The sequence below is a fragment of the Lepidochelys kempii genome, chromosome 6, assembly GCF_965140285.1.
Source record: "Lepidochelys kempii isolate rLepKem1 chromosome 6, rLepKem1.hap1, whole genome shotgun sequence".
In the NCBI taxonomy this organism is placed as follows: domain Eukaryota; kingdom Metazoa; phylum Chordata; order Testudines; family Cheloniidae; genus Lepidochelys; species Lepidochelys kempii.
Window position 1 is genome coordinate 68,444,385 of NC_136385.1, and position 23,035 is coordinate 68,467,419.

Below are 23,035 nucleotides of genomic sequence, written 5' to 3' on the forward strand. Positions count from 1 at the left end.
TGCCCCTCTGATGTTAACAGAGTGCTGGTACCCTAATATCTAAACCTATATTATAACTGTATCTCCCCAAGTGGCCAGTGTGGTGTTTCCTGAAAGACTTTTGTGCTCCTGAGAACTATGATTTAAACCTGGTATCAAGGCTGCATATGAGTGTAAAAGAAATGCCTCACCACCTCTAGGGTCTCAGGTCAGGTTAATGGAGATGATACTCCTGGTGATGAAAATGAGAAGACGGTTTTTCTGGGAGAACAATAGCTCGATAGGTCCATTTTATTCTCTACTGCAAGAACATTAGCTGCATCTGCATCTAGTTGCAACTTGTTTGAATAATTTTGAAAGCTGAGACTCCCCGCCACCCCCTTTTCAGGAAAATGAAACAATTCACAACTATTTCAAACCCACCATGTGTTGGCAAAGGCCTACCCATCTTAATTTATACAGCTACTGTGACCCTGCAGCTAGTCCTTCCTGGAACCCCACACTTTGGGAAATGCAACTGTAAAGTAATTAAATTTTGGATACACATTGGGCTGTCAGGTGGAGGTCATATCAAATCCCGGTTCACTCCATGCCCTAATACTAACACGGCTGCTACTCTGAAGACTTTAAAAGACTCCATCCCCCCAGTGACATTTATTTTACCTTTGTTTAATCTTTACACCAAAGGAAAATTAAAAGCAGGCACACTAATGTAAACTCCTGCATCCTGGCCCCCTTTGTCCTTTTTGCAGGGACCCCCACTATCGATTAGAGTCTCTGATTTTAGGAATCTTTCGTGACCAGGCCTCATCTGTAATCTGTGAAACAGAAAAGCATGTCGCTCGCTAGGCATTGCACTTGTCTTAAGGAGACCGAGATTCTAGTACTACTACTCTGAGCAACCGTGTTGTATTTTAATGGATGTCTCTTATTTGTTACCTAACGTCATGTCACTCTTAATCAGAGACTCCTCGAGCTTTTTCATAGTGTGGGCCACATTTTAATGCATTGCTGTTCTCCTGGAAACCTCTCTTCTAAATTGCAATAGCAGACACCACCTTCTCCCATTTGCAAATATACCATATCCCTGATGTAACTATAGAAATTACTGTTCCATGGAACAATAATATTAGGGAAGTATTTAGGACAAGATTTTCAAAGGTGACTAGTGATTTTATGTGCTTCCATTTTTGTATATGCAATTTAAGACACCTTAAAAAGGCCAGATTTTCAGAGGAGTGGGTGCCCTAGTCTTCAGTTCTTCTTTGCATATGGTGCATGATGGCCTCCATTTGTGTGAGTTACTAGAGAAGCCTCACCCTTTGGTTAGTCATCCTTTTTCGCTTTGATGTTGAATAGAGTCAATTGACATTCAGGCTTTTTGGACCACAGATGGACATGCATTCACTCTTACCTTTCCTCTCCCTCACCTTAATAGCAAAGAGCCCAGCCAACAGCGTGTGAAAAGATGGGGCTTCTCTATAGATGAGGTGCTGAAGGATCCAGTGGGGCGAGACCTGTTCCTTCGTTTTCTGGAGTCCGAATTCAGTTCAGAAAACCTCAGGTAAAACCCCTCCACTTGAGCTGTATGCACAGGTTCACACTCATGTACTGGGCCAAATCCTGAAAACCTCAGGCAAAACCGCTCATTGAAGTCAATAGGAGTAAAGACTGAGTGAGAGTTACAGGATTTGGCCCACAGCATATGCACTGTAAATTTAATAGACGTTTATACAAGTGGTGCATTTATGAAAAGATGTAGATAATCATGACCAAAGCCACCTTTGCCAAGGGTCTGTCAGTGTGTCAATAATAAACCTGCAGCTTGCAAAGGTTGAACATTGTGATGAATCAGAACATACATATGGGTTCATATACAATAAGCAGTGCGGGGGTTCTACAGAAGAAGTAGTATGTGATGATGTAATTAGAGAATATCATAATGCATCCAAAAAAGGGGGTCAAATTAAGGTTGCATAGTGGTGTGAAGCAGTGATATTGTGTCCTGATTTGTGTTTATTTCTGATGAAGTTCAGGATCAAATTCACCATGCTTTGTGCCTACAGCAAGCACCTGAAGTTAAACTGAGTTTGGTTGACCACATCTGGAATTGTGGCATCACCAAATGAATCCAGCAGGGAAGAGAAAACTAGGGCAGTTAGAAAAGGGAGAGTCCATGTTTACACCTGCCTTATACATATCTGAAATCAGAGGAATGGACAGGCTGAAAAGGGATATCATAGTTTATTGGGATTTTAGCAAAATAAATTCCTTAACTTTCCTTAATTTAAATAGATTAAATAATTCAGAGAACATGAAATGTGATGTGACAAACTCCTCACAATGCACTATGAGTCAATAATTTTCATCAAGAATAGCAGAAACAAAACCTATTCTTTAATGAGAATCAAACTATACAATTGTCAACAATTTTTAATCTCATTAAAGAGTTCCCCATGGGTATGCATAATGGAAACACAGTCCATGGGAGGGATGCAGTCCAGAAACTAATTGAAAGGATGGTTTATGTTCTGTGTAATATTTCTAATACAGAGCCAAGTCATGCAGTCCTTGAATATGCAAAATCCCGATAGATTTCCCTACAGTATCTTCTTTATAGTTAACACCACTGCATAATGGGAAATTTTAAGCCACAAAAAATAAGGTATGTAAAAATGGCTTTTAGAGACTAAAAGTCAGGAAATTAAAGCTGAAATTCCCTGGGTCAGGGGCTGCAGAAAGTGGGTGGTGACCTCATTTACCAGCTGAAGTGCAATACCTTAGCACAGGAAGGTAAGGGTAAGAGTTGCGGTGAGAATATAGCTTCATTTGAAGATTAAAGGTGGCTTCAAATTCCCATATGTTTCTATGGCTTAATTTTGTGTTTCTAAAGCTTCAGGAATAAGGAAATGAATGTTAAATGCTGCAGTTCTTGTGGAGTCCAGTAAAAATAGACAAGACATGCACATTCCAAATTACATCATCACAGTGGCTATCAAATGTTATTCTTGTTGGCAATCTCAGTATAGCGGCCAACAGCTGAGCGGGCACAGAGATTGAATCACCCTTACTCCGTAAGAAGCAGTCCCTCTAGAGGAGAGTTAGAACACTTTGGCAGGGCAATATTGGGCAGCTTGCATTTCTGCTGCCAGCACAATATCTGTTCTGAGGATATAAAGAGGATTAAATAGGGCCCAATTCTCATCAGGTGTAAATTAATGTGGTTCCTGAAATCAATGGAGTGACTCCACTTCACACCACCTGAGAATCTAACCCAGTGTCTTTCACTGGCTCTAAATTTGTGTAATTATTTTAACTTTAAGAATGAAATATGAATGAACTTGGTGAACAATGCAGACATTAGAGCACTGAGTTAGTGCATGAGAAAAGTGAAATTCACTGGAAAATTGTTTTAAACTATAGGGAAACTGAGTCAAATGAGAAATCTAAAAAGTAAATGAACGGCATAAAAAGTTTTTAAAAAATACAATTTTCATTTTTTTTTACTTTTACTGATCTAAAACGTTATTTGTAACACAAGCAAGGCAATATTTTTAATGGTCTTTAACCTTACCAACCCCCTTTAAGTGGCTCTTGAACTTCTACATCTTCATTGCACTTATGTACATTTGTGTTCTTGTTCTGGCAATTAATCTGCCATTATGAAACACTGGTTAGATCTTTGCCATTTAAATATGGTGCGTTCCTCAGATTCCCTCTGTGAAATGCATTCATGCTTGGACTAATGAAGGGCAAAAGGTTTGCCTCTGGCAGGTGTGCATGCACTCATCCTACTCTAATGAATCCCAAGGGTATCATAATTAGAAATCAAGTTGTTACCTTTCTGTGTCACTGCTAGCCACTCCCGATGCCGATATGTATTCTCTTTAACCTTGAGGTAAAGCCTACGTACGTGCAAAAGGGAAGGAGGCCTTTCACGCAAACTATCCCAAAGCCCAATGGAGTTAAACAACAGTTTACAGGATAGGCCCTGACCCTGCCTGGCAATCCACTAACACAGATCCTTAACTCCAGTGGGACTCCACACAAACACAGGGTTCCATATTAGCAGATCCTCATGCTGACTGAGGCCTTAGATAATAACTAACACAAGGAGAGAAAAATGAAGACCTATTCACAAGAGAAAATAGAAACATCTTGGATTGTAGAAGGCTTTGCACCAACAGAGGTGTGGAATTGTATGGAGGGACAGAGGGAAGGCCAGTGCTAGACACAATCAAGCAAAATTTATACTTGTACTTACTAATGAATGTCTGAGAAGTTGTAGGTAATTTCTTTAGGATGAACGATTATTTAATGCTCCACGCTTGCTAGAAAATTCCCATCTGCAACCATTCTTTAAAGACACTGCAACCAACAGATATCAGTAGATGTGTGAGGTGATCACAATGAGCCATATTCTTTCATTAGGGCATGAATGCAACCCTCATTAATGTTGATAGGAGTTACATGCACACATCAAGGGGAGAATAGACCCATATGTTACTGAGTGGCCAACAAGACAGATACAAATGGGTGAAAACTGGAAAACTCAGAAGTTACCAGGAGTGCAACCAAAGAGGTTTCCTGCAATGTGCACTGGGCTGGCTGATTTAGTTCCTTGAAATGTTTTTACATTTCATTATTATCATAATGCCTAGGAGCCCCTGTCATGTACCAGGACACTATTCTGCTAGATGCTCTACAAACACGGAATAAAAAGACAATCCCTGCCCCAAATAGCTCATAATCTAAGTATAAGACAAAAGAGGGATATAGAAAAACTGATGGGGAGTATCAGGAAACAATGTCAGTACTGGTGAGCATGATTGGCAGTGGTCTCTGTACAGCAGCAGTCTAACCATTGTCCAGTTTTATGTAAGCAAGCCACGTAGCACAGTTAAGGAGAGATTTGAAAGAGGATAATGAGTTAGTTTTCTATATGTTTTCAGAGAGATCCTCGCAAGCATGAAGGGCAGCATAGAAAAAAGAACAAGGTGTTTGAAAATGTAATAAGTGGGCAATTGAGACAGACATCACAGGCTGATTGGAACTGGGAGTCAACTATTTTAAACTGAATGAGAAATTATATGTAGGGTGGGGATAACTTGTGAAGTTCTGTGACAGTAAAGACAATGAGCTTATATTTGATGTGATAGAGAAGAGGGAGCCAGTGGAGGGATGCAAAGAGAGGGGTGACACGGTCAAAGTGACAGGCTAGGAAAATGATCTTTGCAGCAGCATTCTGAATGGATATGAGGAGGGGCAAGACTGCATTTTCCAAGCCAAAAAAAAAAAGGATGTTGCAGTAATCGAGATACAAGATGATGAGAATCTGGATGAGGTTAACTGTGTCGACGGATAGGAAAGGAGCAAATTGGACCAAAGTCGGCTCTCAGCTACACTGGTGTAAATCCAGATTCACTACACTGACTTCAGTGGGGCTACAGCACTCCTCTGTAATGGAGAGCAAAATTGGTCCTTTGAGTGAGACTTCAGTGAAACTGCCCATGTAAGAACTGCAGGATCGGGCTCACGCACTCCTGAGTTTGGTTGAACTCTATAACTTATTTATTTACTGGCTGTTATTTATGTTAGAGCAGGAAAGTCCATCCTTTTTCTCACTGTTGATTTCACTCTTCTTTCTCTCACTCTTTTCTTTCACCTTTCTGTCACTATCTTTGATCTGCAATTTGATTTGCTTTTCTTGGTTTTTTGGAGCTCAAAGAAGTATAGCAGATTGCTGAGATGTTCAGTCCTCTAGTCAGAAGATTTTTCCCAGCTTCAAAGAGTGTCAGTTGGAAAGAAAGCTAAAAGGGACAATGGGAGAAATCAGCTTATCCAAGGGGAAGGGAAATTGTACCCCTGACCACAGACCTAAGTAGACAGCACATCCATCCTTTGTATACAATGCCCAAAGGCACTTAGATACTATGGTGATGAGCATGATATAAAAATCTGAGTAGAATAGAAATGCAAAGTATGCAGCACACTAAAGCAGGTGTTTCTGTGTGTTGATGGGATGGGCTAACTCTGGAAAACCAAGTGCTGAAGGCAGAGCTAGTTGCAAAATGCTTTTTCCGATGGAAAATGTTGACTACTAATAGAAAACCAAAATTTTTGACCAAAAACTGAAAGTATTGATTTTTGGTTTTCTGATGAAACATCAAAAATGGGGGGGGAGGGTGGAAATTAATTGAAAACCCAATTTTCCATTGAATAAAATGTTTATATGAGAAATTTTTGACCAGCCATAGTATTTGCACCAAAATGCAATCATATTATGGTGAATTTACAGAAGGGCTGAACAGAAGACAATGCTGATGTCTGAGTTATACTATGAGTTTCAGTTAGATTTATTACTGGGATGGTTACACTCTTTACTGCAAATGATGTAATGAAAATCTGAAACTTTACTGAAGTTAAAATGCCTTCACATTCAACATTCATTTCTCTAATCTTCTCTTGGCCACCAGAGGGCACAAAAACTCTATTTCTGAACTTACTGTGGGCACAGAGAAAACTGTGTGCTTCAGCAGTGAGAATAATTTTTATGTCACGTTTGCCTGGGTAGCAAATTGTACATAACCATTCAGGAGACCGGGATCAAAATCCTGCTCCTTTCTGTACTCTCATCCTACAATATACCCACGCATTACACCCAGGTTGTGCACTGGAGGGAGCATTTACTTATTTATTTGTAAGTGCTCCCGAGCATGCTAGGTGCCTCACAAACAAGTAAAAAAAGGCGTATTTCCTGCCCACGGAGCTAAAATGCAGAAATGAGAGCAGCTTCCAGGTGGAGGCTAGGGAAAGACAATACAGGGAAGGAAGTATAAAGTTTATAAATATAGGACCAGACCCTCAGCTGAAGAGATGAGGCTGTAGGAAGGTAGCTTCTCCAGCCAGGGGTCAGTTCAGCAGCCTAAAGGCGGCTCTAAGTTACACCAGCTCCTGCAGTCTCTCTTAGGAATTGCTGCATCAGTGCTCCATCCTACCCCTAGCACACCACCTTCCTGCAGCTCCATACCCCAGATACACTCCCTTTTGGGCAGCTTTCTGCAGTCTCATTTAACATTAAGGAGGAAAGATAGGCTATAGACATGACACCCTTACAAATTAAGTGGACGTCTTAAAAGAAGATAGAGGAAATAAGGAAACATAGGACACCACAGCCAACCCAAAATAAAAATGTCTCCCTATTTTATAAAACTGACTGCTGAAATCCAACTTAGAGAACATTGACTAAATGGCCTTGGTGCAGTCCCAGTGCATTTCACTGCCAGGATACTGTAGAGTGAGAGAATAGCAACTATATATAAAAAAATCTCTATAAGCATTACTCATTGTAAGTCAGGGTTACAGAATTAGGCCCCGTGTGTACCAAAGTTCTGCAAACGCCCCAGCAAATAGTCATGAAGTAGGACAGCTAGTCACTTCATGTGAATTAGTTCAGGATAATGAGTCATGCCTAGACAGGCTCCAGGACAAGGACAGAAGGAGAAAGCTGATGCTGTTGTTGGCTTGTCTCTGCCCTTCCTTTGTCTATGGCAATTCATGCCTATAACTTCCTGCTCAGTGTCTGCTGAACGTTACCCAGCAGACCTTCTATTTATTTATTTCAGGCCTGGCTCCTCTCTGTTGCTACACTCCCAAGTGCCTTGGTGTGGGTGCCACTTCCTGCATACGTTTACATAATGCACTCAGGGCCAGATTTACACCTTATGCTCCTCTAGGCACAGCATCTTCAGTGCCTTCCCCGCCTACGGCTGACCTTTGCGTTGCACACAGTTTTAGAGCGGTAAGGCACCCCTAGGCATGTGCCTACTGTGCCTAATTGGAAATCTGGCCCCGTATGCACTTGCTTGCAACTGTGACCAATGTGTGCTGTTTGGACGGAGACTACTTGGGCTATGCTCCTTTTCCAGGAAGCTGTGATCCCTTTAGTGTTATGCAACCACTGAGCACAGTGACCATGCGGCTTTGCCCTCTTCCCTTTTTGCTAAGGGTTTCTTGTTTACTTTACATGTCTTAGCCATGAAATGACACACTTTCCCTCATTCCCTGTCCCCCTGTAGTCAGAACCTGAGAAGAAAGTTTTTACAGATTAAGGATTGAGGCCTTTCACAGACCTGCTTTATAAATACAGTTTGACCCTGCACATTATACAGTATCTGTCCTCCATTATAATGTCCAAAGAGGACTACACCAGATTGCAATCTTAAGGCTGTAATGAAGATGGGTTAAGCGATGAGCTAGTATCATTTGCCTTGAGAATGAAAAATATTCATTGTAATGATCCATATAAACTGTTGATGCTGATTGTGGGCCCACAAAATTGTTGATCTTTGAAGTGTTCTTCATTTCAGTTGGCTGGTTGCCTCTACTCTTTCTTGCTGGTTGCTAGGGCTGTAGAGGAGGAGACCATGAATGGCCAGCCAATCAAGCTGCAGGAGGCTTTAAAAGGTCAAAGTAACACAGCCCACTGCTGTCTCTCACAGATTTCACGGATGGATTAAGTACTTCAGTCTGGTGAGAGAGTTTGTAGCAACAAGGAGGAGCAGGAGACAAATCTATTTTTATGACACTGATCATAACAAGAGAGAAAATGGTGCAAACTCACCTCACTCATGTTAGAAGTCCAGGTGTGTAGGAAAGGCCTGCTACTGGCTAGAGAGTTGGGCAAGGAATATTATTCCTTTACAGTGTCATGTGATGGCCCAAGCTCACCAAGATATATTCTTTGGCCTTTCTCTGAAACTCTGGATATTGGCTATCCATTCTCCCGTAGCTGTATGGACCCTGCAGAGCTTATAGGAATGACAGGCAGTTTGTATGCATACAGTCAGACATGCAGGGAAGTGGCACATTTTGAATATGAGACATTCTAGAGTTACTTTTCTGCCCCTCATAATGTTTTAGTGGATTGGTGTAGAGCATGTTGGACCTCTCCAAGTCAAGTACATAAATGGATACTCTGCCGTTGACTCCAGTAGGTGTAGGACCAGGCCCCACTGGTTCAGGATTCTGCTAGGGTTGATCCACAAAGTTATTTCTGAGTTTTTTCTTTTCTCTTTCTTCTCTGTTTTGTTACTTCCCATAAAAGGTTTTGGTTGGCTGTCCAAGATCTCAAAAGACAATCTTTGCAGGATGTCGCCACCAGAGTGGAGGAAATCTGGCAAGAGTTTCTATCTCCAGGGGCACAAAGCCCTATCAACCTGGATTCTCACAGCTATGAGAGAACAAGTCAAAACGTCCAAGATCCAGGGAGATACACTTTTGAAGATGCCCAGGTTTGGATTTTGATTTTATTACTAGTAGGAAACTAGTAATTAAATAGCTAGTTTTATGATAACTCCTTATATTTTACTATGGCATCATTATCCACTTAATTTTAAGAAAAAAAGAGAGGTGCAGTTGGAAAGGACTTCAGTGATTTCAGCTCAGGCAGGGTGAACTGTATTTCTCTAAATCTATTGGCTTTAAGAGGCTAATACTCCCCTGGAAACAAAGATGTTCCTAAACTGACAAATCTACAAGGAGTGCTAAGTTGGAGCAAAGTGTCTGGTCCAGGCCATGGACAGGGTTAGTTACCAAGTTGGCGTCAAGAGACAAGTAGCGGAGTCGGTGCTGTGCCAGGTCAGGATACCAGGTAGTCAGGATTAGACACCAGTTACAGAGAGGAGGAAAGTAGTGAAGTTGGGGATAAGTCAAGAGATGGAGCCTAAGGTTCACAATAAGGCAAGGCCTGGAGCGGAAGCAAGCAGGTGGTCTGCATCATTGCTCACACAGCTCCCTGTGATGGCTTCCTGGTTTATACACTGGCATAGGCCAATCAGAGGGCTGCCATCCAGGCCCCACTGGATGGTACTTCCTGAAGTGTCTAGATTCACTGGGTTCCCTCACAAAGCCCAGTCTGAGCTCCTGGTGGCAATGTAAAAGCGTTAGCATCCTGGAACCTCCATGGTCTCAAGTTCTAGTCCCACAGGTGCTTATATCACCTGCCCTTCAGGCTCCCTCTCAGAGTGGTGCTGGTCCAGACTTGTTGGGGTGAGTCCTTTGGAACTCCCTCACCTGGAGCATGGACAAGGGAAGCACATTCTCAGGTGTGCTTTTTGGGACCATTATCTTCCCAGTTCACAAGATAGTACAGGTGTCCACATGTCTATTGGACATCGAGGATGGCATGCACTTCGAACTACTCGTGACCCTGGATTTTGACTGGTGGTGGTGGTGTGGTTTGATTGGGGAAGAGATTATTAGTATAGGGCTTCAAAACGGAAATATAAAAAACTGCATGTATTTTGGGGGACTGGAGAAGCTGTAGTATAAAGGTAACCAAGTTGATCTGTTGTCATATCTGGAAGGGTCCCAGCTGAATGTGGCAACCTATAATTTGAGAAGAAGAGGCTCTAACCTGAAGAGGCCTGGGTTGGCAGTGCTATAGGAAAACTCTGCATACGGCAGAAGCATGGAGCAGTTATCCCGGTGATAGTTCATGAAACATCTAAAGTATTCTAGTACTTGGTTCACCCTTTCAGTTTGCCCATCTGTTTGGGGATGGTGCATGGGGAGGTAACTATGCAGACATCCAGTAACCAGAGCACTACGCACCAGAAGCAAGAGGTAAACTGTGGGCCTTGGTCTGAAACTATGTGGTCTGGAAGTCTGTGAAGATGAACTATGATTTGCATCAGGAGTTGGGCAGTATTCTCAGCAAAGGAAAGATGGTTGCAGGGGATGAAATAGGCCATTTTAGTCAGATGGACTATGTCATAAATATAAAGGGAAGGGTAAACACCTTTAAAATCCCTCCTGGCCAGAGGAAAAAGCCTTTCACCTGTAAGGGGTTAAGAAGCTAGGATAACCTCTCTGGCATCTGACCAAAATGACCAATGAGGAGACAAGATACTTTCAAAAGCTGGGGGAGGGAGAAACAAAGCCTCTCTCTCTGGTCTGTGTGATGCTTTCGCCGGGGACAGAACAGGAATGGAGTCTTAGAACTTAATAAGTAATCTAGCTGGAGATGCGTTAGATTCTGTTTTCTTTAAATGGCTGAGAAAATAAGCTGTGCTGAATGGAATGGATATTCCTGTTTTTGTGTCTTTTTGTAACTTAAGGTTTTGCCTAGAGGGATTCTCTATGTTTTGAATCTAATTACCCTGTAAGGTATTTACCATCCTGATTTTACAGAGGTGATTCTTTTTATTTTTTCTTCTATTAAAATTCTTCTTTTAAGAAACTGAATGCTTTTTCATTGTTCTTAAGATCCAAAGGTTTGGGTCTGTGTTCACCTATGCAAATTGGTGAGGATTTTTATCAAACCTTCCCCAGGAAAGGGGGTGTAAGATTTGGGAGGATTTTGAGGGGAAAGACGTTTCCAAACGGACTCTTTCCTAATAATAATAATACCGGTTAGACGTTTGGTGGTGACAGCAATAAAGTCCAAGGGCAAAAGGTAAAATAGTTTGTAACTTGGGGAAGTTTTAAACTAAGCTGGTAAAAGTAAGCTTAGGATGTTTTCATGCAGGTCCCCACATCTGTACCCTAGAGTTCAGAGTGGGGAAGGAACCTTGACATGGTGGCAGAGCGGTGGGATTAACTTGAAATCATTTTGAGATCAATTTGAGATTTTTTAAACCAGAAGCACAGATTGGAAAAGGAATTTTTTTTTCCTTTGGGCTGCTGAAAAGCAGGTTTTTGGCTGAAAGCAGTTAGAGGGTTTTTTTTTCTCTGCTTTGGGGCCAGAGCAGAGACAAAAGGGAATTGTCTTTTGTGAGCTGGAGTGTTCTCTACCTAAAGGCAGGGTAGTTAACCTCCTGCAGGGAAATTCACCAGTCTTCACAGACTAGAAGAAGTTTTTTTTTTTTTACCTAAGAGCAACTAGAGGGTTTTTCTGCCTATTTGCCTGGAGACAAAGGTGTTAGGGGTTTTGAGGGTTTTTTTTGGTTTTTTGTTTTTGTTTTGGGGAGGGGGGTTGGATTTTTCTGTAGGCTGACAATCACTATCAGAATATAGGTATCATATTACAGCACAGCAAAATATTACAAGACAAGCTTTTTTGTTTGTTTGTTTTATTTCTAACTCTTGGGTGTAAAGTTAGTTAAAAACAGAGAGGTTAGGATGACAGACTCCACGTTTCAACAAAAGCTGGAATTAGCCAGATTTGAGGCTGAGGAAAAACAAAAGGAACATGAAAGACAGATAGATCTCATGCGGATGGGAATGGAGGCAAGGGCCAAAGAAATGGAGGAGAAGGAAAGAGAGAGGGAGCATGTGGAGGAGGAGAAGGAAAGAGAGAGGGAGCATGCACTGGAGATGGAGAGGGCAAAGGCTCAGCAGAATATACCAACAAACCCTAGCAATCCTTCTCCAGATACTACTTCCCATCCCAGAAAGTTCTCCACCTACAAGGCAGCTGATGATACCGAGGCCTTCTTAGAAAACTTCGAAAGGGCCTGCCTTGAGTACAGCATCTCTACAGACCAATAGATGGTAGAGCTGAGGCCGCAGCTCAGTGGACCCTTAGCTGAGGTGACGGCTGAAATGCCTAAGGAACACACAAACCAGTATGAACTGTTTAAAACCAAGGTGAGAGTCAGAATGGGGCTAACACCCGAGCATTCCCGTTGGCGGTTCAGAGCCTTAAGGTGGAAAACAGACGTGTCATTTACCTGACATGCCTACCACATTGTGAAACGTGGGGATGCCTGGATATCAGGAGCAAGTGTTAAATCTCCAGAAGATTTGCCCTTCCTAATGCAAATGGAGCAGTTCTTAGAGGGTGTTCCTGAGGAAATAGAAAGATACATCCTAGATGGGAAGCCCAAAACTGTAATCGAGGCGGGGGAGATTGGAGCCAAATGGGTGGAGGTGGCAGAAAAGAAAAAAACTGGTCACAGTTGGAGCAGAAGGGGCAACCTCAGACCACACCCTACTACCAGGTGCAGCCCAAGGCCCCACCTACCCACCAAGGAACCCTCCAGCCACCTTATCGTCCCACCACACCATTCCCCAGCAACCCCCCTCGCCCCAGTCACCCGTCATCTGGACGATGTTTTAAATGTAACGAGCCGGGGCATGTAAAGGCCAACTGCCCCAAGAACCCCAAAAGGTTACAGTTCTTTGCACCAGAATCACACCAGAGGTCCTCAGGCCCAGATACCTCCCAGATACACTCGGAGCGGAGGGAAACTGTGAGTGTGGGTGGGAAGAAGGTCACCATGTGGAGGGACACTGGAGCACAAGTGTTGGCTATCCATGCTTCCTTAGTGGATCCCAATTTAATTGACCCAGAGATCCAAGTGACAATTCAACCCTTCAAGTCCAACTCTTTCAATTTGCCTACAACCAAGTTTCCTGTCCAGTACAAGGGCTGGTCAGGAACGTGGACTTTTGCAGTCTATGATGATTATCCCATCCCCATGCTGTTGGGGGAAGACTTGGTCAATCATGTGAAGCGAGCCAAGAGGGTGGGAATGGTCACCCGCAGCCAGGCTAAATAAGCCATCATGCCTAGCTCTGTTCTGGAAACTTCTACCAGGACCCGGTCAGAGGTGATGGACCCGGACACCAGGCCAGTGTCTGCAACAGCAGTAGTGGATCCAATCCCAGAGACCCATACAGAGCCAGAACCGAAACTGGCAGAACAACTAGCACCAGACCCATTGCCAGAACTGAATCCAGTACTTGCAACCCCAACACCAGAGGGCCCCACCAAAACTGAACCAGCAGCAGCCGATAACCCTACACAAGAGGCTCAGCTGGAGCCTGAACCCCAACATAGTGCACCAGCGGAGAGCGGTTCACAGTCAACGGAAACAGCCCCATCCCCTACATCTCTTCCAGAGGGACCAAGCCTAGGTCCACAATCCAATGAGGAACTGATGTCTCCAGCATCAAGGGAACAGTTTCAGACCAAACAGGAAGTAGATGAAAGCCTCCAGAGAGCTTGGACGGTGGCCCGGAGCAACCTTCCACCTCTCAGCTCTTCTAATTGATCCAGGTTTGTTGCAGAAAGAGGACTTTTATACAAGGAAACTCTTTCTGGTGGACACCAGGAAGACTGGCATCCTCAGAGACAGTTGGTAGTTCCAACTAAGTACCGGGTCAAGCTCTTGAGCTTAGCTCATGATCACCTGTATGTGGAGCCACCAGAAAAAATGGGCAGTCATGTGGGAGGTCTTGAGGTGGCCAAAATGATCTGCCAGCAGAATGCTGTAGCACTGTCATAGCACCTCCATGTCACCTTGGACATATCTGCTTCCTCTATAAATGGGCGAGTCAGATCGGGATGTGCCAGATTTGTGACCATGGTGAAGGCTGGTCAAAAGCACACTGGGCTTCAGCCAAACAAGTGAACCAAACAGCTTTATGAAGGATGGAAGTCAGAGGGTGGGGGAGATATTTGTTCAGAGAAATTGGTGGTGAATTGCCTATAAAAATTTGCAAAAGTCCAGGAAGCATTGAATTTCTCAGTGGGTCCGGGATTCTGTCCAGTTGTGCAGGTCCATCTGAATACCCTCTGGGGAAATAATGTAATCCAAAAATTCAATGGTGGACTGGTTGAAGGTACGCGTCTGTAGTTTGGCATACAAATCATGCGTCCAAAGCCTCTACAGGATGGACCAGCCATGATGGTAGTGCTGCTCAGTGCTGCTACACCAGTATATCAGCAAGGCATATGATCAGGTATTGGTGCAGAATGTTCCTGATCACATCATTTACAAAATGTTAAAACTTTGTGGGGGCATAGGTTACACCAAATGGCATTACTAGATATTCAGCCTGCCTGTATTGGGTATAAAGAACAATCTTCCATTCGTCCCCATGCCTTATGCATACTAGATTGTACATTTCTCAGAGATCTAATTTAGTGAAAATGCTGCATTAACACTGCTGTCAGCTGTGATGTATTTTGGACCATGACTGTAGAGTAGTGCTTTTTATAAGGTTAGGAGAGGAATCTTCAAACTTGAATCAAATGCTTTATTCCTCTGTATCTTGGTCATGAGTCAGAAGGGGTGTGTGCAAAGGTTCCAAGGCAGACTCCAGCATAAATTAAAGCAGCCTGAAAGCAGTTTTTATAGCAGGAGATTAACAATGCATACCTTTTTCCATCAGCCATACCCCAAAACAGATGACCAGGAGCTGTGGCGTCTCTGTGTCACCTGCAGATCCCCTTTAAGCAGGAGAAATTGTGATGGGAAAATATAGCTCAAAGTTATTACAGCACAACAAGAGTGAGTGCAAAAGAAAATTATTACAATAAGTAGAATTATTGTTAAGAAGTCCATCTTGCTTTCAATAAACTTTTAATTGGAAGAAGATGGCAGAAAATCTAGACTTGGACTGATCAATTTCAATTTTAATTGCTGCCCAAAGGGAGCTAATCAAATCAAATGGGAGTTACTAAGACAAGTTTTAGTTAAATGTGGTTGCCTCCTGATAGATTTTGATTCCACCACTTGCTGTTGCAGTAAATGAAAATATTCCCATGACCAAGAGATTCAACGAGTCAGAGGTGCTCTCCTGTAATCTCCTGTATTCGAGTTGGAGATCAAATCCTCTACCTACAAAAACACTCCAAAGATAGAATTCAGAGTGAGTTCATGGGGATCATGTATCCAAGTTAGCTGCTTGTGCACTGTAGATGGCTTCTAATAGTTTAAAGCCCTTAGAAAGCCATACCACTAATTTCTGAGTTAATTGGCAAATTAACTAATGAGGCTAAATAATGAGAAAAAGCAGACATAGGAGGTAACATAAATGCCATATGCCTAGTGGGAAACTAGACTGACTATTGGAGCTACCATGGATTCACCCTGGAGAAAGGCAGATTCTGTTTGCACAGCCAGCTTTCACAGGAGCTCAGTCTGAAGATGGCTGCTTTAAGATATGGTATGTGCTCAATTGGAGCCTCATCAGTGTAGGCTCCACATAGCATACCCTGAGTACCCTAACTACATCCCTTCCCTGGTCAGCATTGCCCCCTTGTGAAACTGTGTTGGCTGGCTCCAAAGTCCTGGCATGTTGTGGGCACCTTTCCATTATCTGAGTGTACAGGCACCAAGATTCCATGAGAGTTCAACACATCACATTCCTGTAGTGTAAGCCAGACAGAATCAGTCAAAACATACCAACGGCAGGGAGGCAGAAATGTGACTGTTATGTTAAAACTACACAAGACAGGGGACAGAATAAAACTATGTGAAAGTCTTGGTATAAGGAGAAACAAATTCAGTTTACCAAACAGTGCATTCATTAAATGCCGATGACTTCGAGATGCTCTAAGAGGGGAGAGAGGGTTGGCTCAGCTGAGAAAAGGAAAACACTGTATCTGAATTAAGAAAATAGGAAAAGGTGACCATAGAGTAGTATCTTGCCTGCATGCTGAACTGTGAGATGACATCCGTACAGAATACCAGGAGCACACTGGAAAAACAGAGAAGAAATGTTGGCATAGGAATAAAAGGGAAGGAAGTAATATGACAAAATGTGCTTCAAACTACTGAACACATGAAGACCAAAAAGTCAAACTATAGCATATTATTGTTATAATTCATTTATATAACACTGTATATGTACACAATGCTTTACAGAACATACCTTCCCTGCACTAAGAACTTATACAGAAAAGTTACGACCACGCAGAACAACAAGGGAGGTTAAGAAAACATTGTAGATGAGCCCAAGGCAAAACCTCTTGATCCAAGTCCCACTCCTACCTCCGTTTTCAGTGGGGTTGAATTTTGCTAATGACCCCTAACTTTATACTGAGCTGAACAAAAATCTTAGATCCAAACATCCTTGAACTTCGGAGTACTTATAATCTAGATTTAAATTTTAGATAAATTTAGTGTGCATTACAGTGGTCCCAATAAAATAGATTTAAGCATGAGTAAGGATTTTGCCACCTTTGCCCCATTCAGTTTTGCTAACATGACTCAATCCGGCCCTGCGAAACTCCCCCCATCTGATATTTTACTCATGTATTCCCACACTGCTCTGTTTATGCACATCCATCCTGCCTTGTTGCACCTCTTGCTATTCCAGTCACATCCCAGGCCCCCATCCATCTTTGCCAGTACACTTAAGACCTGTCTAGCCCTGTTCTATGCTATTCCACTCCTGAGCCCAGCTCCCCACTCCCACCCTGATACTTTTACAAGTGCACCTCATTCATCTGCACAACCCCCATTGCTTATTCTTCCCTGATCCCCTATATACACAGCTATGCTAATGCTCCTCAACCTTGATCTGCAGCATCTTTTGTTATTCCAATCCTGGTCTCCTCTGGAGGAGACACTGCCAATTTAAATGATTATTTTCTGCTCTTAGACAACTGTCCACTAAGCAAAAGATTGTAACGATCAAAACAGTGTTCACTTGGGACTAAAGCAGCTTTTAATACAAGGACACCATAGGGAAAGGTCAGCTCAGTTAAACCAGTGCACCACTTAGCAAGTTCTAAACTCTCAGAACAGGTATCGGCATCATTGAGCAACCAGTGTGAGGCCCTAAGACACGACGCTGCCAGGGTCAGCTTTGGAAAGTAAATAGGTACCAAACATCCCCCTTCTGCAAATGAAGCTGCTGATCACCAACCCATTTCTTACTTGAGGTAGAAATAGGGGCTTGATTATGTGACACACAAGCTCTACTTTCTCCTGACATCCTTTTGAGTTTTTTTTAATAAACTCCATTTTATTTTATTTTTCAAATTTTTATTAGGTTCCTAGCCAGTTGAAATGTCCTCTACCATTCAGAGAGCCATTGATCTATGTTCCAGTCTCACAGGCCATGGCATTGTGAACCAATATCACAAGAATGCGCTGAGTTTCCTGATATTAATGCTTGGTTGTAGGACATTTCCTGGTAGATTCTGGAGCCATGCATACTTTAATAGAATGTGCCACGAAGTTGCCCTTGAGGTTTCTTTTGTGTATGGTTAGTTGGACTTTTTTTGTTTGTTTTCTGGTTTGATAAACCAAACAGCTATTTTAGATTTATGTTCAATTACCTGAGGTAATCAGCTGTTGTTTAATATGGAGATGGTTTAGGGAAATTCAGTTCTGATCTCAGCTCAAGTAAGGGTTTAACTGTACTGCTCAGATACTTAATTCCAAAGCAGAGTTAGATCATTGTGCCAGACTCCATCTGCTCAGACTAGAGATGCACTTGGCCCATGAAGTTTGGATCCAATTCCAGATCTCAGCAGCCCCAAATTTGGATCCAGTTTGTTCTGGCACATTATAGAGATAGGAACTTCTACAAAATTTTCAAGGGATCAGCCTTTCATTTTGATTCCATCTTTATCTGAGACTATTACCGTAATAATATTAGGACCATGTTGATCTCTGACATTAAAAGCAAACACTTAAAGGGTTGATGGAGATCTTCTCCACGTGTGAGCTCTCATTTTCCCTTCTCCTGAAAGCGAGAACCTCTGAGAAAGAGTGTGTGTGTATTGTTTGTTTGGTGTTTTCAAGCAAGGAAGAAATGAAGCAAGCAGATGAAGAGCAATGTATTTCATATTGCCCATTCAGTAGACAGATCTCTTTTTGATGGGTCTTGAGTAGAAATGATTGGAAGAAAGGAAAGTTTAAAAATAATAAACCTTTGCAGAACTGTAACATCTTTTGTACAAAACCCTCAAGGCACTTTACAAACAATTTAATCATGTATTTCAACCTCCACTCATGTAGCCAGCCCACATACACACTCACTACTGTAAAGGAAAATAAGTATTATCCCCAGTCTTCAGATGGGGAAACTGAGCCAGTACAGAGAAGTTTAGAGATTGGTCATGGTCACAGAGCAAGTTAATGACAAAGCATGGAACAGAACTCAGGAGTCCTGACTCAGTCTTTTGCTGTTATCTCCAGACTGCATTCTGCTAATTAACATTCTCAGTTATTAAACTTTTAGTGATATCCTTCTACGGAAGAGACTGTGCACAAACCAGGTGTAGAGTTCTCCCTTGCTCCTTTGTCTGTGTCCAGCTCCTTTGGGCTGTAGGGGGCAACACTTCCTTCCATTTCTCTCCAATTTCTCTACACAGGTGTGGTCTATTGTGATTGTAGAAATATAGTCCCCCCCAGAACCCTCACCATGTCTGTCTGTCTGTTAAGCTTACATTAATATGCAGATTAAAGGATGAATAAATACCCTGTGGATTTCACAGAGCAGCCTATGACCAAACATCATGAATCTAATGGGGGACCATCTTCAGGTGAACAATTAAGTGTAGCAAATAGTGAAAATCAGGAAAGTGAAGGTGAAGGGTTAGATCTGAGTCCCTGTTACTGTAGAAGAAGAAGACAAAAGATACCAACCAGGGTTCTGCACAGTAGAAGGTATTCAACAACTAATTCTTTCAGTTTCCTGACTTTTTTAAAAAGGACATGTGTGCATGCTACAAATCTTGAAGTAATTCATGGTTTTGAAATTATTTTCATTTTGAATTTGTTGTTTAGTGTCCATATTTTGTGACTGAACTGATGGACTTGAAATCTCATCAGTTCATGACAATGACATATTGTCATGAAGTCTAAAATGACAGCCTTTGTCAAGCTATTGTCTCTCTGCGGGATGAGACCTCAATGATTGACTCCCTTCCGGTACTGCACAAGGGCGTGGGGTTAGGAAGAGGGCATAAGGAACAAGCTCCCTCCTTGTACATTCAGTAATATAGGTCTCTCCAAAGCACATGAGAATGAGATGAGAAGTACATTGGCCAATGTGTTTGTCCATACAGCATTTCCCCAAGGAAGAGTAGTCTGCAGAATACTGAGCATACTAGCTTCCTGTGCCACAAACAATAGCAACTCCTCCAGGATGACTCAACATACAACTTCTGAAGCCAAAATCTGATCTGAAATCTGTAGTCAGAGCATACAAACATATGATATGATACTTTGCAATAACTTGTGAATAGTACAAATCTACCCATGGACCCAGCATGTGTTCTCCATTTATCTCCAAAAGGACTGACATAATTTATCACAGTAGGGACACCTTTTTTGTATGTAGCCCCTGCCATTGACATGTTGTGTGATATTTGCTATTGTAGGCTACTTCCATAGGGCCACTTCTGCTGCAGAGGGACTCCAAATATCCCTGCACACAATGAAACTCAGCTTTGTAGTAGCATTCTCTTCATGGGAACGTGGAAAGGGAAGTGGCAGATGGATTGGGGCTACAGCAAAGTCTTGAACAGTAAGTTCAAGAACCTTGTGTATCAGCTGGACAACATGTATGGGGATGCAGTGGCCTATGGCTACTACTATAGTTTATGGAGGCTTCACTATGCAGTGTTTCCTGGTTGAAAGGGGATTCCATTCCCTGCAAAGCCTGCCTCCTCCATGAGGCAAAGCCTGTTCACTCAGGTTTTTTGCCAAGGACCAGGATTTCACCATATTGTGAGAATCAACTTCTTAGTAATGATCATTGCTCTCAAAACCTAAAGCTGCTCGTATGACATTAGAATACTGAGTCCCCTCCTGTCTCCCAGGAGAGCTGTTTTTATATTTAGCTCTAAATCCTCCTATAGTACAAAGCTGACCTCTGGATTATACTGAATTCCAGAACTCTACACCTTTGTATGCTCCCACAATGAGCATGTAAAGAACACCTAGCAGTTTTGCACTTCCACCATATATTTGAGGGTGAAAAACCAATTATCACATAGATTTCCAATAGCTCTGATGCTAAAGATATGTTATATTACCATCTATACATTATAAACTAACCGTAAAGCTTTACATTGCATTTCCAACTGTGGATCTACAGGGATAAACAGTGGATTCCTCTACATTACTAAAAATGAGCTCTGAATGCTTATGGTTGTTTCTTTTTCCCCATCACCACCTTACTGTACCTTCATCCCAATGTTTATTGCAGTCATGGTTTTATGCTTTTCTAGTTTAGCAAAGAGGTAAATCCATATTATGATCTAATTACGCATCAGTTGTTAAATAACAGTATCACTTGTTTGAGTGCAAAGGAAAACCAACAGCTAAAACTTCAGATGTAATTTATTGTGTCACTTAAATAACTTGAGAATGGTCAAATAGATTTTTCTCAAATTTTCCAAAGCAGTTCACTCTCAGGCAGACCTTTTGTGTCAATTACCAGCCTGAAACATTTCTTTTCTAAACTATAAATCTCTAAAAATCTAGGGCTCCAACAGAGTCTACAATGATCATTTAACCGTAGCAATGATAGCTAGCACCACTCTAGTTAACCAGGGGGCTCAACCAGGGAACTTTGTAATTTTGATATAGTTGGTACATGCAGACACTGCTAAAATGATTACACAAAGGTAGTCTGAAAAGGGAAAAAAGGGAAGAAAATTGAAAATGCAATGGAAACAAGAAAAAAACAAATGCAGAAGATTGGGGGTTTTTTGTGTGTGTGCTGCGGAAGGCTAAAGGTATTTTGAATTAAAACCCTTTGAGTTTTTAATGGGTGTGTCATAAATATAAAGGGAAGGATAAACACCTTTAAAATCCCTCCTGGCCAGAGGAAAAACCCTTTCACCTGTAAAGGGTTAAGAAGCTAGGATAACCTTGCTGGCACCTGACCAAAATGACCAATGAGGAGACAAGATACTTTCAAATCTGGAAGGGGGGAGAAACAAAGGTTCTCTCGGTCTGTGTGTTGCTTTTGCCAGGACCAGAGCAGGAATGCAGGTCAGATCTCTTGTAAAGGGTTAATAAACAATCTAGTTAGATATGCGTTAGATTCTGTTTTGTTTAAATGGCTGATAAAATAAGTTGTGCTGAATGGAATGTATATTCCTGTTTTTGTGTCTTTTTGTAACTTAAGGGATTGTAACATAGAGGGATTCTCTATGTTTTGAATCTGATTACCCTGTAAGGTATTTACCATCCTGATTTTACATAGGTGATTCTTTTACTTTTTCTTCAATTAAAATTCTTCTTTTAAGAACCTGATTGCTTTTTCATTGTTCTTAAGATCCAAGGGTTTCGGTCCATGTTCACCTATGCAAATTGGTGAGGATTTTATCAAGCCTTCCCCAGGAAAGGGGGTGTAGGGTTTGGGAGGATTTTTGGGGGAAAGATGTTTCCAAGCGGGCTCTTTCCCTGTTATATATTTGTTAGACGCTTGGTGGTGGCAGCAATAAAGTCCAAGGGCAAAAGGTAAAATAGTTTGTAACTTGGGGAAGTTTTAAACTAAGCTGGTAAAAGTAAGCTTAGGATGTTTTCATGCAGGTCCCCACATCTGTACCCTAGAGTTCAGAGTGGGGAAGGAACCTTGACATGGTGGCAGAGCGGTGGGATTAACTTGAAATCATTTTGAGATCAATTTGAGATTTTTTTAAACCAGAAGCACAGATTGGAAAAGGATTTTTTTTTCCTTTGGGCTGCTGAAAAGCAGGTTTTTGGCTGAAAGCAGTTAGAGGGGTTTTTTTTCTCTGCTTTGGGGCCAGAGCAGAGACAAAAGAGAATTGTCTTTTGTGAGCTGGAGTGTTCTCTACCTAAAGGCAGGGTAGTTAACCTCCTGCAGGGAAATTCACCAGTCTTCACAGACTAGAAGAAGTTTCTAGAGAGACAGAAAAAAAAACCAAGAGGCTGCTCACAGGACAGCTATGGAGGCAAAGGAAAAAGAAATGGAGGAAAAGGAAAAAGAGAGGAAGCATGCTGAGGCAGAGAAGGAAAAAGAGAAGAAGCATGCACTGGAGATGGAGAAGGCAAAGGCTAAGCAGAATCTGCTGGATAACCCTAACCATCCTTCCCCAACAATCCACAAATGGGAGCGACTATGTCCACAGTATGATGAATCCAGTGATATTGCTGAATATTTTCTCACCTTTGAGAGACTGTGCACTCTCCATAAAATTCCTGAACTTCACAAGATGACCACATTGGTTGCAAAATTAACTGGAAGAGCTCTGGACATATTCAATAAGATGCCTATTGATGAGGCTTCTGACTATAATAAATTCAAGGATTTGGTTTTAAAGCAATTTCAAATTACATCTGAAACGTACAGAGTAAAATTTTGAACCCTTAAGAGAGGGCCTGGTCTA

General features: G+C 42.0%; 1 protein-coding gene across 1 annotated transcript in view; it reads left to right on the forward strand.

The window, feature by feature from the left end:
- Positions 1-23,035, forward strand: part of RGS6 (regulator of G protein signaling 6) — a 170,098-nt gene that overhangs the window by 86,971 nt on the left and 60,092 nt on the right. The window contains exons 12-13 of the mRNA XM_073350672.2: positions 1,418-1,543; positions 9,086-9,272. Coding sequence (XP_073206773.1) covers positions 1,418-1,543; positions 9,086-9,272 — 313 coding nt within the window. The remainder of the gene's footprint in view (positions 1-1,417; positions 1,544-9,085; positions 9,273-23,035) is intronic.